The sequence below is a fragment of the Adelges cooleyi genome, unplaced genomic scaffold (genome assembly GCF_023614345.1).
Source record: "Adelges cooleyi isolate 19-005CV unplaced genomic scaffold, UGA_ACOO_1.1 ACOO_flye_CR_arks_rails_tigmint_CR_PRNA_247, whole genome shotgun sequence".
NCBI lineage: Eukaryota > Metazoa > Arthropoda > Insecta > Hemiptera > Adelgidae > Adelges > Adelges cooleyi.
The window spans coordinates 14,615,819-14,633,033 of NW_026095912.1; the positions used below are offsets into that span (position 1 = coordinate 14,615,819).

At 34.0% G+C, this 17,215-nt stretch overlaps 2 protein-coding genes and 2 non-coding genes across 7 annotated transcripts in view; 2 read left to right on the top strand and 2 right to left on the bottom strand.

Moving 5' to 3' along the window:
• Positions 1-72, top strand: Trnam-cau (transfer RNA methionine (anticodon CAU)). The gene has a single exon. It is a non-coding gene; the product is annotated as a tRNA-Met (tRNA).
• Positions 73-855: 783 nt separating this feature from the next.
• Positions 856-927, bottom strand: Trnam-cau (transfer RNA methionine (anticodon CAU)). The gene has a single exon. It is a non-coding gene; the product is annotated as a tRNA-Met (tRNA).
• A 1,235-nt stretch (positions 928-2,162) lies between these two features.
• LOC126836944 (dihydropyrimidine dehydrogenase [NADP(+)]) overlaps positions 2,163-17,215 on the top strand; it is a 38,631-nt gene continuing 23,578 nt past the window's right edge. The window contains exons 1-11 of one of the 4 annotated variants that reach the window (XM_050570666.1): positions 2,163-2,351; positions 2,498-2,556; positions 2,604-2,685; positions 5,752-5,874; positions 11,312-11,512; positions 11,604-11,765; positions 12,406-12,593; positions 13,167-13,317; positions 14,018-14,255; positions 16,057-16,232; positions 16,502-16,742. In XM_050570666.1, the coding sequence (XP_050426623.1) occupies positions 2,626-2,685; positions 5,752-5,874; positions 11,312-11,512; positions 11,604-11,765; positions 12,406-12,593; positions 13,167-13,317; positions 14,018-14,255; positions 16,057-16,232; positions 16,502-16,742 (1,540 nt within the window). In that variant the 5' untranslated portion in view covers positions 2,163-2,351; positions 2,498-2,556; positions 2,604-2,625. Of the gene's footprint in view, positions 2,352-2,397; positions 2,557-2,603; positions 2,686-5,751; positions 5,875-11,311; positions 11,513-11,603; positions 11,766-12,405; positions 12,594-13,166; positions 13,318-14,017; positions 14,256-16,056; positions 16,233-16,501; positions 16,743-17,215 lie in introns of those variants that run through there. The other 3 variants (XM_050570664.1, XM_050570665.1, XM_050570667.1) reach the window with 3 other exon arrangements.
• On the bottom strand, positions 7,077-9,718 carry LOC126836947 (N-acetylmuramoyl-L-alanine amidase AmiD-like). Its single transcript, XM_050570669.1, has 2 exons — positions 9,423-9,718; positions 7,077-8,445 (listed from the first exon to the last, which is right to left on the bottom strand). The coding sequence occupies exon 2, from the start codon at positions 8,429-8,431 to the stop codon at positions 7,385-7,387; it is 1,047 nt and encodes a 348-aa protein (XP_050426626.1). The 5' UTR covers positions 8,432-8,445; positions 9,423-9,718; the 3' UTR covers positions 7,077-7,384.

The window sequence follows — 17,215 nt, forward strand, 5'->3', positions numbered from 1 at the left end:
AGCAGAGTGGCGCAGTGGAAGCGTGCTGGGCCCATAACCCAGAGGTCCGTGGATCGAAACCACGCTCTGCTAAAGAATTTTTTGTAATTTTTATAATTTTCATAATCAAATTTGAACCGAACAGGTCAGTATAGGTGAATCATACATTTATCTCGTTTATACAAATAAATTAAGAATCAAAATACGTTGATAATATTCAAGGTGATTTATTGAGGACTAGTAAATCGTCGTGTCTTTAAAAATAGCGTACAATTTTTTTTATAACATGACCTTTTTTTATAACTTAAACAGCTTTTGAAATTTAAATAGCAACCTACATATTTATACAAATTATATATATTGCTAAATATGCGAAGTTGAAGGTTGTAGAGGAAATTAAAATCCTGAAGGGAGAAGTGAAGTGAAAAAGGGGGGAGGTTAGAGGTGAGAAATTAGAGATAAAATATTCGATATGAGAAAGTACCAGGGTCCTTATTCTTGTATGTTAAGACAACTCAGAGGTCATGGCAACTTTTTTTTTTTTTTATAATCATATTAGCCAATATTATAATTTATAACATATCATACTCGTATTCGGTAATTAATAGAATAAAATATTTATACATAACCAACTGCTGATACAATAATTTGAAATAATATGCAATACTGAAAAAACCTACCATAAATTTCAAAAGCTGTTTAAGTTATAAAAAAATGTACATATTGTGAAAAGAATTATGCTATTTTTAAAGACACAACGATTGACTAGTCTTCAACGAATCACCTTGTACATTATGAACGTCTTTTGATTCTTGACTTAATTGACCTGTTCGGCTCAAATTTGAAAAATATATATAAAAATGACAAAAAATTCCTTAGCAGAGCGTGGTTTCGATCCACGGACCTCTGGGTTATGGGCCCAGCACGCTTCCACTGCGCCACTCTGCTATGTACTAAATTTAATTAAAATGAGACCATTTCACTATACAGCATTTTTTTTTAAAGATTACAAACAAATATATGCAGGTACGGAACAATATTATACTGGAATCGGAGAGGTCGAAGGTTATCAGAAATTATAATAACAGACATTTTTGAAACTCAATAAAAATGTTACGGCGGTACATTATGTTAAGTTGTTATCAGGTCTTATCAAGTCTTATCAGTTCTTATCAGCTCTTATTTCTTGTGTTATCACTCCCATTGAAAATATTCTCCGAAGGCTGTTATACAAGAAAAGTAATTATTATAAATAACTAATAAATTACAGTACAGCTGGACCTATATATCAGTGACTAAACGTCATCGTCTTAGTGATGCATGTTTGAAATGATTTTGTTGTTAAAACAAAATAAACACTTAAATGGCTAATAATAATTATAGTTAACTGATTTACCAATTTATATTGTATATTTATAAAAACATTTTACATTTGTTCCATATTTCTTATTCATTACGATTAGATGGCATAATATACTAATTTAATTAGGAGTTAATAACTTTTTATTTACCGTTTACCTATTTTCATATAAAGGAGCATCATTACCAAATATATTTTTAAAGGTTACCTACAGCTGTTACTATTTCTCCACACAAGAGTAAATATTTTAAAAAGATTGTTTTATTCGAAACACACTTGAGAGAATGCTTTTCATTTTTTTTCTTCTTATAAATGTGAATGCATTCATTTGAATATAAGAAATTGCCAAGCTTCACAGGTGACCACTGACTAACCTCTACAATGATACCACTCAAATTTTGGCCAAGACCATGATAAAAGAAAATATTATTCTCATTTCTAAACGGATATTTGTCTGGTACTTTTTTTTGAATTCCATTCATTTGCATTCACATTCCGAAATAAAATCAACGCATTCACGAATGCATTCCTATGATAATGTATTCTTACCAAACACTGTGTAAATTGAGTTGGACAGCGTGTTATGCAAGCAGGTATGCTTGTCTACAAAGAATCATCTTAGAATAATCATCCGGTATAATGTACTGTACTGTAGTACATACACATTATTATTATTATAGCTGTTATTACTTATTATATACTTATTACTACAGTGTGCTGTGCTACAACAAGCGCCAACTATATAGATTAGCAGCCGGCGATCACGTGGTCGTCACGTTCCTTACCCACTCCGCGCACACACAACTCACAAGTCTTGAAAAAGGTCTTTGAATCAGCCATACACGTTATTTTCTCATCGTATACACTTACATATTAATATATACAGTACATAATATAATTCCACTTTTAAATTTGTAAAACGTCATTGGCAATCAACAACGCGCGTCGTGGCTCGCCTCTCGCTGCAGTATCTATTATTATTATCATCATCATCATCTGCCAGACGTTCCCGGTAAGATTATACCTAATAATAATATTATTATCATTCGAATATTTGAACGAAACCGACCGATTGTCTGTGTGTGTGTATTGATAATATATATAATATATTATAACACAATAATAGTAGACAGTTTTTTTTTGTTGTTATTGTTTTAGTATTGCAATTGGTCTGTGGACGTTCATGCGCAGGTACTATACACACAATAGCTGCTACTGTAATAAAAAATCAATCGTTTTCTGAGGAATTGTGTTTTTTTTTTAGGAAACCGAATTAGTCTTTCAACATGTCTGCACACAACGATGGCAATACCAATTTGTATTCCAAAGACACGCCGGATATCGAGGTGGTTATCTTATTTAAAAATCATTATTATTATTAATATTAAAACAAAAAATATTATGTAGATGGTAGGATGGCGCAAAAACGGTTATCAACTGTTAAACTGAAATTTTCACTAACCGTAGAAAAAAAAAAAATCCAGAAATTAAACTCATTTCGCACTTGTTTATACTTATTTCTTATTATATGATTAGATATACATTTTAATATACACAGAAAAATTCAGAAAAAAAACCTTGTTGGGGTCAAGTCACTATTTTCCCCCTGATTTTAGTTGACTTTAATCTTTTTGAGTTTTGTAATTTTTTTTATACATACCTACTTAATTCGCTTTGAACCGTTATTTTATTGATAAAAGGGTCTAGTATCTATTAAATACGTTTTTATTTTGTTACATTTCCAAATTGTTTATAATATTTTTATTAATGTGACATTATTATAAATATTAAATGTATTTGAAATATCGTTATCATAAAAATTACTTACCTAACCATTTTGTTTAAAAACAGAAAGTATAAATCCAACTCAATAATATTTAAGTCATTTTTTTTAACTTTAACAGATATTTTGTTTTCTATTTTTATGAATTGAAATGTGCACAGAATACAAAATATTAAATGTTTTTATTATCCTATTGAAAAATGTTCTTCTAAAACTTATTTTCCATTTCTAGGGAAGTTTATAATTGTTGACTTATTCAATATCAGTCATAGTCTATACTTTTGGCCTACCTTTGGCCACTATTTTAATAATAATTTGATAGGTATATTACTTACGGTATTTGACTTGAATAATAATTTATTGTAAATAAATTAGGTAAACAAACAATTTTAGTTTGAGTTTTTTAAATAAATTATTGATAATAATAAAATAACCAGACAACCTATGGAGCTTATCCGATAGAGTTAAGGTCATTACCAGAAAAATGTAATTTTCACATAATATAATACACAACTACACAATATGTTCAAAAAGTGTCCTTGTTATATTTAATAATCAAAAATGGTAATTACTCTTTGTGTGTATTGTACTCACAATCAATTAATCTAAACAAACTTATGCATTGGGCTTTGCTCGTTGATATATTATATATATATATATATATATATATATAAATATATCTTAAAAATATTTTTTAAGAGTAATTATTAGAAAGAATTAATAACAACTTATATATTGCTATTTGCCCATTGATTTTATTGCATAGGATTTTATTAGAATTTTTTAGATAAATATTTTGCAAGGGAATATTTTTTAGTGTAAACAAAACCCTAACAAGAAATTATTTATGAAACGCAAAATTCCACTTAATGTTTAAACTTAATTGCTTTATCGAGGAATTACAGAAAATTAAAAAAGTACTTAAAGTTTATTAAAAAAATATATGATACGTTTGTTATTAATATCAATCTGTATTTAAATAGCTCAGTGTTTGAACTTTTCAAAAATTCGAATGAATTTAGGTGAAATAAAAAATGGTTTATAAAATTAATTTTAAATATTATACGGTTTTTTTTTTGTAACTTAAACATTTTTCCTATGTTGAAAATAATCATAGGCACTTAAACAATTTTAAATTTACAAGTTGAATAGTTGTTTATTTTGTTGGGGAAAAAATATAAAAATATATTTATTTTTAGTATTTGCTAACAAGAAGAGTGTAAAGGTATCTCAGGGTTAACTTGGAACTTATTAATTTGTTTAGCCTCCCTAAAGGAAGTGACTTCGATCTAATGTCTAAGTATCAAGTTTGTTTGTTTTTTTACTAACTTATGAAAATTTGGCATTAGGTTAGATTGGCCAATATTGCTTTTTATATTATTTTATTTGTAAAGTAAAATCCGAAAACCGCTAAAACTATGATTATTTTGTTGAAGGCATTTGATTAATATAAATAAATTAGCTATAACGTCGTTTGAATAAATAATGGAATATGATAGTGTATAATATTATGAAATGAAATAATCAATTTCGTTTATTCAACGAAACCTGTACATTAGATAATAATGCGATAATATTTAAGATAGGCTTAACAGTACATACTAATTGATTCAACGTCGGAGAAAATTGAAAAATATTATCAGTATACATTATAATATTATACCTACTCGATAGGTACCATCTATTTTAATTTGGTACACGTGCATTGATAGAGCTATGGCAGTAGGAAATCATTTTAAAAGACGAGTATTATAATGCTTGGTCGATAAAGAGAACAGCAAAGAGACCTTTTAGAGTATACATAGTTCATTATTTTTAGCGATAATAGAACTATATACAATTATATATATATATTTCCATTTTTTTCGTTAAATTAATTCGAGTTGTTCTACTTTGATAAAATGTATTATATTAGATATTCAATGTGAAATCAACACAAGAATTTCCACATGTACCTACTTAGTATTTTTTTCAGACATTGACTTAATATTCAAGGTGATTATGCATTAAAGTTAAGACATTCATTTTCACTTAGGATAATTGCAATTTGGAGACACTTAAGTTTATGTTATTTTACAATACTAACCACTATCCGAATATTTGCATCCTTTTTGTTTTTATTCCAGATCTCTTATCAACTCCTGTTATCACACCTCTGGCCTCCTGTTATCATGCCTTCTCCTCTTAACACTGATAAGAGCGGTCCGTTTGTAAACACTGGTCGACCATACGGCCAAAACGTACTACTTGAGTGCCTTATCCTTAAGGAATCACTCTGTTTATTATAAATGCTAAAAAAAAATGGTGATGCACATTTTCGGCTGGAAATTAATGCTTGCTATTACTTTACCAGTTACTATTTAAATCATTATTTTTTTTCATCTTAAAAAATGTAGACTGTAAAAGTTTAGTCGTAAGTAATTGTAAGCTTTTGAAGACATTTTAAAAATAATAAGTGTTTTTCCGAATTCAGGAAACCTAGGTCTGAAATCTCCTTCGGTCAATCTCCTAAGCTGTAAGTCCTAAGTCAAACCTTCGGGCCTTGGGCTTAGTTTGGCAAGCTACACACGGGAAAATTATGATAAAATGTTGGTCTGCTGTATGTTAATTTTTTTTTTCATCCATACAGGAATTGTTGCGGTTGAACCCAAAGGTAAAAAATACTGGAAGTTCGGTGTGCGCCAAAGTCAAGCCAACGGTTCGCACAAAATTCGATCGTCGACACTATAAGCGAAACTCGACTTTCTGCGAAGTAAGTACATACACAGTGTTGAATTGAAAACTAAGTACAGGAGGTCAACCTTAGATCTGGAGAAGTTTAAATCCTCCTATACTTGTTCAGGCCCCCCCCCCCCCCAAAGAAATGTCAGCAACCAATCAGGCAAAGCTAACAAGTAAGGATTATAATTTTTTAAATCTGAGGGAGCTTTAAGAGTTTTTAAAAGGCCTGGATTTCCTTAGCATCCCCCCCCCTTTTAGTTGCGCCATTGGGTATGATGAATGGAAGTGGTTAGTGTTTGGCACAGGATAAGAAAAACAATAGGCAAATGGAAGTGGTTGAATAGGATTGTGTTGACCAGGGGTGGATGTGGGATGACTAGGAGAGACACGGAATAAGGAATGAGAATTGAGTATACAAAAATTCCTAGAAGGAAATATTTATAATTTACAAAAATGGCCAGAAAAAAAAAATGGTCAACCACCAAAATGGCCAAAAGATATTTTTTAATTTTGAACATGTTTTTAAAATTATCCAAAAATCATATATTTAAAAAAAAAACTATTAAAGGACAATTAATATTTTATAACTTAATTAGGTTAGCACATAATTTATAAAGCTAACACACGCATGTTAGGTAAAAATAAAAAAAATTTAGAATTATTAGTTGAACTTTTAGAACTTGATAAGAGATAGTTTTTGGTTATGTTAGCAGTCTTTATATAATATAGAAATTAAATTAAAAAAGACAAAATATTGAGGAAGTTATTTGCCAATGATTGGTAGCGACTTTTTAAGTTTATTTCCATTCATTTGTTTTTTATCGAGTCGTAGAATTTTTTTTGCATAATACTAGCGTTTCCTATTTGAATATTTTTTATTTTAAAATCAATTTTTAAAACCATAATTGCTCATCTAAATTCCAATAATAACACCTATAGTTTTGACCACATTTATAGTTTAAACTGAACAAACTAGCATTCTAATTGAACTTTGCCATTATCTATTCGTTTAACTGCCAATTAAAATACAGGACATTAATAATTATTAGTAACATTATTCAATTTTAATTCAATAATAAATTGTATTATTTCAATGCAAGTATATTGTGTCTAATAATTCAAAGATGTGTATTTTCAATTTGTTCATCTTTACATGCCAAAGAATAAATTAGTTTTAATAACACAATTTAAGCTATGTAAACAAATGTAAATTAATATTTAAAATGATAAAAATAAACCAACCATAATTTATTTTAAATAAAATACCTTGGACAATCGTTGTTTCAACTAAAATTATTAGTTTAATAATCATTTTTACCTTAATAATAATAAATTACAAAAATCAGCTTGATTTAAATTTTAAATTTAAGTCGATCATTAGTAATTTCACCTTACGGACATACATCTATGTCTTAAAATTGGACAGGGTCTACTTGGGCAAAACAGGATAGGAGGGGGGGGGGAGTGCTAAGGTAGATTTTGATAACGTTGTAGAGGGCTGAAGAGTAACTTGCACGTTTTAAAACCGAGTTACACTTGAATTACAAATTCGAAATTCGTATAATAGCTTGTATAGCTAAAATTAAAAACCACATTTTATGTGGGGCTTTTTGGGCAAAATTAGGAATGTGGGAGGGAGGGCTAGGCGTTGTCTTGGAAGGAGTGATGTTACTATATTTTGCTTCCAAGGCCCAAGCCCAAAACATGTCTTCTTCTCTGACGTTGTCGTCACACATGTCAGGGCGTTGGTTAGCGGAGAAATGCGTTTTAAAAGCTCTGATGACACCGGAAGGAGTGGTTCCTCGCAGGGAATATCCATAAGAGGTCAACATGTCCAGTAAGACGTCGCGGTCGGGCTGCAGAGGGTAAGGTCGCTGCGGACGGTATTTCCGGATAATCGCATCTTTGTCCATTTCTTCTTGGTCCAACCACGCGCCCACGCTGTAATTATGATAGAACACAGCCCACGGAAAGTATGGACCCGGATCGTACTTGCGCCCCGGCGCGATGTCTTCGTGGCCCAGCACGTGCCGGGGTAAAATATTGTACTGTCTGACAATGCTGTTGCTCAGCACGCCAGAGCTGCGAATTTGATTTTGGTCGTAGGGGTAATATTGTCTTTGGGCGCCCGTCGTTTCTCGAAAGCCCTGGTTAACATGTTCAACCGCCAACGACACCGGGTTCAAGTCCTCGTCGGCTTGCCAAGCGCTCAGGCCCGCGTGCCACGCCCTCATGTCCTCGGGCACGACTTGCAGTAACTTACCGGCTGCTACGTGTGCTTCGTTTTGGGCGACGACGAAATGCGCGCTGACCCGACGAGTGTCCGCGTTAGCCGTGAACGTCTGCACCGTCAACGCGAAATTAATCACCGTGTAATGCATGATGAGATACTTTATTTTCGCCCCGTGCCGGCTATCGTAATGGTTGCGTTTCGTCTGTGCCACCGGAAACGGATCTATCGTGTAACTTCCCTCGATTCCGCGAATAGTGCTTCCGGTCACGTTGATGCCGGCATCCGGTTTAAACTCGCCCGGGAAAGCTTTGTACAGTGGCATTGGATTTGCACCGATCAAGAAGTTTGGCTCCATCGCTGGTATTTTTTCTGCAAAAAACATACGAACAAGTTTATTTTGGTAAAATTTAAGAGCTACACGGACATGAGGTGGGCACGAAGAGGTTGAAAACACGGTGACGCCTCAAGTAGTTAAGGTGTAGGCAATCTAACGAGCCAATGGCAAAGATAAACGGGAAGCCAGGAAAGGAATCAATTTAGACTGTATAGTATTGAGCATTGGGAAATTATTCACATCCGGCCCGGGCCTGTGCAATTAACCCTTAACCTAACAAAATTGAAATAATTATTGAATTACGAAAGATATATTATGGACTGTTTTCGAGCCATATTATACTAGTTGTATCTCGTTTCAAAAAACCATGTTATCAGCTATTATATCATATTTATTTTTCTGGACTGATTTTCAACACCACAATTTATTTAATTCGGTTGCTGGAATCTGATCATGCACGTCTAAATAGTTGATTAATATTAAAAATAAGTCCAATCACTTATTAAGTTATTTTTAAGTACAAAATCGCATGTATCCTAAAAGACACAATGCCCTAATAGTGGAATTATTTTTTTTTAAATAATTATATAAATTTTAATTTTTTTGTTCTAAACGGGTATTTATTATTGTCTTACAGTGAATAAAATACCTATTTCTTAAACGCAAGTACACTTTTGACTTATTTTCTTATTAAGAAATTTCCTAAAAAACAATTTTTCTCAATCAATACAAACCGACATACTTATTTACATAGTTCAACGAATAATACTTACTCCGTGTAAATCATAAAATACTATTTAAAATTGTTTTATTGTTTTTTTATATCTCAATAAGTCGACGAGGTAGTGTATCTTTAAAGGTACAAAAATATTAATTTAGTCAATGTAGGGTGGTGTGTCTTTAAAGTACCTTATAACTAAAAAAACATGGTTTGGAATTTTTTATTTCTGCCAAGTTTAGGGTCGACTTAAAATACTAATCAAACAGACTGTGGATGACTTAAGTGACTCACCAATTATTAGGATGTCGCCCGACCAATAGACAGTTATTGATTTGACCGAATTGGATCAACAAGCAAGACGACGAACGAAGGCCACGTCTTTTGGGTAGCACAAGATTTTTATTCAAGATTTAAAACCTTGTCGGTGTGATTGTAAAAAGCGACGTTAAATATTTCATAATATGGACACCATGTATAAATTAAGTACTTGGTAAAGAAAAGAAAAAAAAACCAAAAACTGGACCACGAACGGCAGCAGTGGCAAACAACAGAGACAAAGTGAACAGTACAAAAAGGAAAAACGTCATGTGATAGATATATTGTACTATTATCGCAGCTCATTATAATGGAAATCAAACGACAAATAAATAATTAAAGGAAATCAATGCATCCACGTCGTTTGTCTGATATAATGTCAACTACACGAGCTATGACGCACATAAAATTGTGATAAATTATGTTTTGTTAAAAATTCAAAAACAGATAAAAAAAAAAGAAGAAGCTAGTACAGTGGGGTCGGGGCATAGTGGGTAATGTAGAGGTCACAGCAGGTCTACAGGAATTATTTAATTAATAATTATTATAACTAACTAGTAGGTATATGTATAAACCACACACACACAGCTAGCTAAATATCGATTACGGTCAAAGTGTTGTAATTTTCCCTATTTTTTTGGGGGTTTTACTTAATAAAAAAAATGTTTTTTGAGAAAATTATACATGTTATATATGTTGGTAAACAGTATATATGGCATTTTCTGTGTTTAATTGCACACAATATTTATCTCGGGAAATAACAGTCCGTAATGGTTATAATAATGTACTTGGTAGAAAATTACTTTAAAATTAGTAGAGTTACAAAGGTTAAATACTTTTGAAATTTGACTGTAACATGAGATGGATTAGGACTATTATTTATAATTTGAATTGAATTCTCTCCTCAGATATAATAAAAATTGTGTATATAATGTCACTTTATCAAGCTATTTTACAATATAGTATTATTATTTGGGGCGGCGCTTCTGAAACCACATTAAAACCTATAATCTCCTTGCAAAATAGAGTTGTTCATATTTGTCTCAATAAAATAGATCGGGTAGAGTCTTCTGAAAAAATAAAGAACTGGGTATTAAAATATCATTCTAAGCAAGATTGCTTATTGCACAAACGAGAAAATTTTAAATACAATTTTAAGATTAAATATGTCAAAAAGAGTATAGGCCAGAAATTTGTTCATTTTTTGGTTTTTTTCTTTTGTCTTTGTACCATTATTTTTGTTTGTAATTTATAATTACTCTCTACCTTCAACTCAAGCTTTTTTCTTACTGGAGGTAGATAAACCAAATTTGTGTACTAGATATATGTGTATACTTTTTGCTTAACAATTGGTTATATACATTAAAAAAAAAATCGTATGGGGCTATAAGTTCTAGATCTACCTTTGGTCTAATTTTCATACCTAAACCCCAAAAAAAATTTCATGAAGAATTGCACCCCTTCTAGAAGAAAAGAGGGTGTACGATAATTGTTTAGGTTGTCAACGTTTGTCGGTAGTACTATGTCTTAAGAATATTCTATACAAATTCCATATTTGTACTAATTGGATTATTTTGAGAAAAAAAAGTGAAGCGCCGTAATTTTAATTTGAAATTTTTTTAAAAAAATTTTCAGGTGTTTTTCTCGATTTTGAAGGGAGTACCTGATCTCTTGTCATTAATATCTTATCTCTTATCTCTCATACCTTATCAGATAATAATTTATCAACCGCTAGATTGCGCCACACGCACACATTTTCTACGGTATTTTCTTATTGAACCCCAGCCATAAGACATATCCATGTCCAAAAAATGACCGTATTATGAAATCTCAATGGCTTGGTTAAAGTAATGTTGATTTCGCAGGACACTGGCTGCGTTGGAGGCAAGTGCGGCACCGGTTGTGGTCTCCTGAACAACTGGGATGACGTGAAGCCGACTACCCTGAGCGAAAGGGCCGCGCTGAGAGAGTCAGCCCGTTGTTTGAAATGCGCCCACGCACCCTGTCAGCTCTCCTGTCCGACCAGCATCGACATCAAGTCGTTCATCACCAGCATATCCAACAAGGTGCGGTTAGAGAAAATATTTTTCGCTCCAAGGTTCGACGGGATCAACGATCAATGATGTATTTTATTTTGTTTACACGCCCTACACGCAGAATTACTACGGAGCCGCAAAAATGATACTCTCCGACAATCCTGTGGGACTCTCGTGCGGCATGGTGTGTCCTACGGGAGAACTTTGCGCCGGGTCGTGTAACCTGGAAGCGACGGAAGAAGGAGCCATCAACATTGGCGGCCTACAACAGTTTTGCGTCGAGGTGACTATAAATCTCTAGAGTGTTACACAATAGGGTTGGTTTACTAGGTTTTAGTAACAGCTGCCCTTCGCCCCGTTGCAAGTAGTAGTGTTCTGACCAAACGAATTGGATAAATGATCAATTGGACATTCGAACCATGAATCACAGACAGCAGGATTTATTCTGAGGATTTTTTTCCAACTGCACATATGTATCCCACCCACCTTTTTTTTAATATTTCAAAAATATAACAACATAATTTTCATTTTATTTATTCTATATATTTTAGGTACTTAAAATTAGACTAGGGGTGTCTTGCCAAATGACCAACAATTTATTTAAACATTCTATGAAGATAATCAAATTAAATATGTATAAAGGGATAGTGATGATAGTGATCCGAGTAGTTTGGAACTAATTCGACGGTTCTTGGAGGAGTTATAGATATTTTTCTCGGTTCTGTTAGAGAAGAGGGTGGGGAGTGGATTTTATAATTCTTTTGGCCTGAAATCGTATCTTTCAGGTACGATTTCTAATTTATAGAATTGCCACATGCAGAAAACAATACCTTCTCGGCTTCACAGCAAACCTTACATAAAAAAATGTGAGGTTTTGAGCTAAATCTAAAAATTTACAAAGAATGATCATTTTTTTCCCCTAGACATTCCGGCGGATGGGCGTGCCTCCGACTGTAGATCCCAATCTGAAGCTGGTCAAAGGCTCGAAGAACGCCAAAATCGCATTGTTGGGTGCCGGACCGGCTGGTGTGGTGTGCGCCACGTACTTGGCTCGTTTGGGCTACGCCAACATAACCGTGTACGAGAGCCGAGCTTATCCGGGAGGACTGAGGTATTGATTTTTTCCCATCCAACCATCTTAAAACATATTACTGTACTTGTACAGTCGTTTTCCCAATGGTTCTCCGTATTTGATAATATCATTTAACAAACCGGTTGGCCCAACTGAACTCATTATATGGAACACGTATTTAGATTGAAAAATGTCCCGGCCAGAGAGTCGGCCATTTTGTTTACCAATTTCATGGAAAGTAAAAATTCTACGTTTCTTTTCCATGATACAAATTAAAGTGTTAGGTTAGGTTATGAAAACACCTTGTTAGGTTAGGTGTTAATAATATGTTAATTATATTATGATGGTAACTCCGTTATATATTAAAATTGATAAATCATAGAAAAAACAATAACTGTGCACAAAATGGCAGCGTCCTACTAGTGGACGTTTTTAGAAGCAGCCTAATATAGACAATACTCGTTCAATTTATTGAGTTCAGTGGTTGGCCCATGTGAATACTTGAGTTACCCTGAGCATTGTGGGAACGCTGCTAAGTCATAGTGTCACGCAAATGCTAAGTACCAGTGACTGTACAGGTTGTGATTGATTGAAGTTAATTTTTTTTGTCAGCACCACCGAAATACCGCAGTACCGGTTACCGTTCCAGGCCGTGCAGTGGGAAATAGAACAGTTGCTCAAATTAAAAGAACCCGACAGCGGTCGTCCCAGAGTGCGCATCGAATACGGGCGAAAACTTTCAAACAAAGACCTCACTCTAAAGGTATGGATGGCCCAAAATCAAGAACAGCTAAAATTTCATTCAACTCGTTTGAAGCACATTTAATGTATAATATTTACTAAAAAAATATGCTCGGCCTATAAAAAATGATAAACAGGGTGTCTCAAAAAGAGTGGTGAGGTTTCAAACGGCTGTAGATTGTGAAGTATTGGACCTACAGCGCTCTGGTAGGGCTTGAATGAAAGGCAGAGTTGTCAAATTTCTAATGACCGCTACTAGATGTGTCTGCCACTGTCTCTGCTCGTGTCATTGCTTCGCGAACTCGATCACTTGGAGAGACATCTAGTGGCAGTCATTCGAAACTTGACAACTCCCTCTTACATTCAAGCCCTACCAGAGCGCTGTAGGTCCAATACTTCACAACCTACAGCCGTTTGAAACCCCACCATTCTTTTTGAGACACCCTGTACACTTATCTGGTATACAGCAGGTATGTACTTATTATTATACCATGTTATTTAATTATCTGAGCTAAATAAGTTTTAATCAAATCTTTTATATATTTAACAATAAAAAATTATATATTTTGATACTTAGAAAAAAAAAATTATTTTATTGGGAAGTTTCAAAGAGTAATAATTGTAATAGCAAAATGCATAATATTTTTGGCCTACTAATGAACCACTCTGTGCGTGTTTTGTGCTGTGTCCTAATCGTTTGTAATCTATATTTTGTTTTGCAGGGAATGATTGAAGACATGGGATACGAGGCGGTGTTTGTGGGTATTGGCTTGCCGGTGCCCAATGTTCCCAAATCGTTCTTGGGCAGCCACGCTGGCATAGGAGCTCGGGAAGGCTTCTACACGTCCAAGACGTTGTTGAATGCCGTTTCTGCGTACAGCAAACGTCTCGCTCAAATTGAGAACAAAGAAAACTGTCGGAAAACGTCCGGTTGTTGCGGAGGCGAAAAATCGTCTTTGGGTACCTACTTAAGCGTTTATCTGTTTGTACTTTAAATAATGATGTGTAAAAATAGTAAATAACGTCATGTCCAATAGATTTTTTCAAAGTCAAGTCTAGATTACCTCAGGGGGCCTCTTGTATCTCCTCTTGTATTTCTAATGTTTATAAACAATGTCATCGGTGATAAGTTCAGTATATTCAATAAATTAGCTAAATGGCGCTTCCTTTTAATTTTAACAAATGCTAACTAATTACTCTTGTCTTAACCTTTAGCCGAAATAAAACTGCAATATTATTTAATTGTTCATTTGTTCGAGAAAAACACTTGTAAAATGTGTACTAGGTAATTGGTTATCATATGACCCAATCAATAGCTAAGATTAACACGAAATGGGAACACTATGGTGTTCTAATCCGTTGATCAATTTCTTATAAATGAGACCCATTTCTGGTCTCAAATAGTCTCAATCTCTTGGTCTCATGAGGCTTAACGTTATTGATTGGATCATAGTCAACCATACACTGTACATTTGAGAAATCGTCACGAAATTCTAAAATTAGGTCAGTGTTAGGTTTGTTTTAGGTGAGGTTAGGTTAGATTTTAATTAGATAGGTAAAGTCAGGTTATATTTAGGATAGATTTGAATTAGATAGGTTAGGTTGGGGAGATTTGTATACAGGGTGATCCAACTAACGTAAGACACTCATTTTCTCTGAAAATATGAATATTTTTAGAATTTTTATTTCTGAACTTTTAAATACATATTTTACTACATTTTTCAATATTTTTAAAATTGTCATCACTAATCCTTATAAGCCAAAAAGGAGGATTTTGAATTTTTTTTTATGGCAACATGTGTTTTCAATTACATATATTTGTAGACAAAAAAAAATATATATTAGCGTTTGAATTTTGAGTTTATTTGTTCATTTGTTATGACTTTATAAAGATTTGATTTTTCGACTGCATTTCTTAATGTTTTCTAGTACAAAGACGTTAGTACAAAAATAATTTGACGTGTTACCGTACTGTGTACCATAATCAGTTATAATAAATAACCTGTAATCTAAGTGATCTGTAGATAAGAACAGTTTGTCTATCATAATTTCAATATAATTTATAGTGACTTTCTAGTTGTTAGAATGTTATCGCCAATTGGACAATGCGAACATAAGTATGAATTATATGTGCTACCGGTTTTGGACAACCGAAGAAATATTATAGTTATTTAGAGGAAATGTAGTATCTTTACAAAGTCATAGCTAATGAACAGATAAATAAAAGTAAAAAATTCAAACGCTAATATAATTTTTAATTTTTTGTCTACAAATTTATGTAATTAAAAACATTTGTTGCCATATAAAAAAAAAATAAAAACCTCCTTTTTGGCTTATAAAGATTGGTGACTGCGGCCATTTTTTGGGTGGATTTATCGATTTCAAAGAGGAAGTGGTGATTTTTTTTTAAATATTTAGCCCAATCTATAGACTTGTTACAAAAATATATCGGTTGAGCGGTTAAGGAGATATCGTGGGTGGTCTAGACATGTACACAAAATAATGATTATAATAAAAAACACATCGTTGTAAAAACAATACTTTTTAAGCACCTAAACGTGACATTTTTATCAGACGGGCGCCTTATCTGTGACATCCCGCATCGCCCTCGCCCTTCGTGGTGGTTTTTGGTTTATACTTAGTAAAAAGTGCTTGTTTTGGATCCACAGCCGGACATTTTGATTCCCTGGATCAAAGAGTCACAATGCTGCTAGCAAATAAAATATACTCTGATCAACGATTTTTCGATTATTATGTTCAGGCTGTAGCGGTGGCGACGGTGCCGGGTTGCCTAGGATGAACGGCAAGAGGGTACTGGTGTTGGGCGCCGGTGACACGGCCATGGATTGTGCGACGGCCGCCCTAAGGTGTGGGGCTCGACGGGTATGGCTGGTATTCCGCAGAGGCACTACCGACGTGCGTGCCGTCCCCGAAGAGGTGGGTGTGAAGTCGGGTTGTACGACACTCGATCAGCTACAAAGGATTACAACAGCTTTATCTTCTTCTTCTTCTTCTTCTTTACCAGCTTTTACAGTTCACGTAGGACCTTGGCTGTCTCCACCGCTCCTCTCCACCTATCACTGTCTTCAATTATTCTTGTTCCTTGTGAGATTCCAGTAAGATCTGTCTTGATCGACCCGTAGGCCTTTTTCCGCTCGGTCTGCCAGTTATAGCCGATAATATGACGATATTGTGGTGTCCATCAGGTGCAACTGGCCGTGTCGGAGAAATGCGAATTCGTGCCGAACCTGTCGCCGGTGGAAATTCTGTTTGCCGAACAACCGCAACAAGAGAAAAGAGTGTGCGGTGTCAGGTTCAGGCGGACCGACCGGTCGGACCAGGACGACGACAAATGGATATCCACGGACCAGGAGTGCGTGTTGAAGGCAGATTTCGTCGTGTCCGCGTTTGGTTCGCGGTTGACCGGCGACAGCCCAAACGACGACTGTGAGTGTAGACCATGGTCAAAATCAGATAAAAATTTCATCAAAAACCTCCAAAAGTTTTTCTATTTTAACATGGGTATGTTATTGGGCTGGCTACAAGAACTTTCGCGTCGCCATGTCTAATCTCTTATCTCTTGTATTTTATCTCTTATCTCTTATCTCATACCTCCTCTCTTTCATCTCTCATCTCTAGTCACTTATATCGAAATGTCTTTCTAGGTGTGGTTTTCTGACATCAAATTGGCAACGCGAAATTTCTTGTAGTCGGCCCAATAACATATCCGTGTTAATAGGATATAAGAGATTAGTGATAAGAAAATAATGATAAGAAATTAAAGATAACATATCTTTGATTCAATGTTTTTCCGCGAAGCAGAGAAAATAACTGTCTTTTTTCAAGATTTAAAAGATCAAATTGTTTAACTTCAAAAAGGGCATGCTTAACTTTTCAACTATTACCAACCCCCTTCCTAC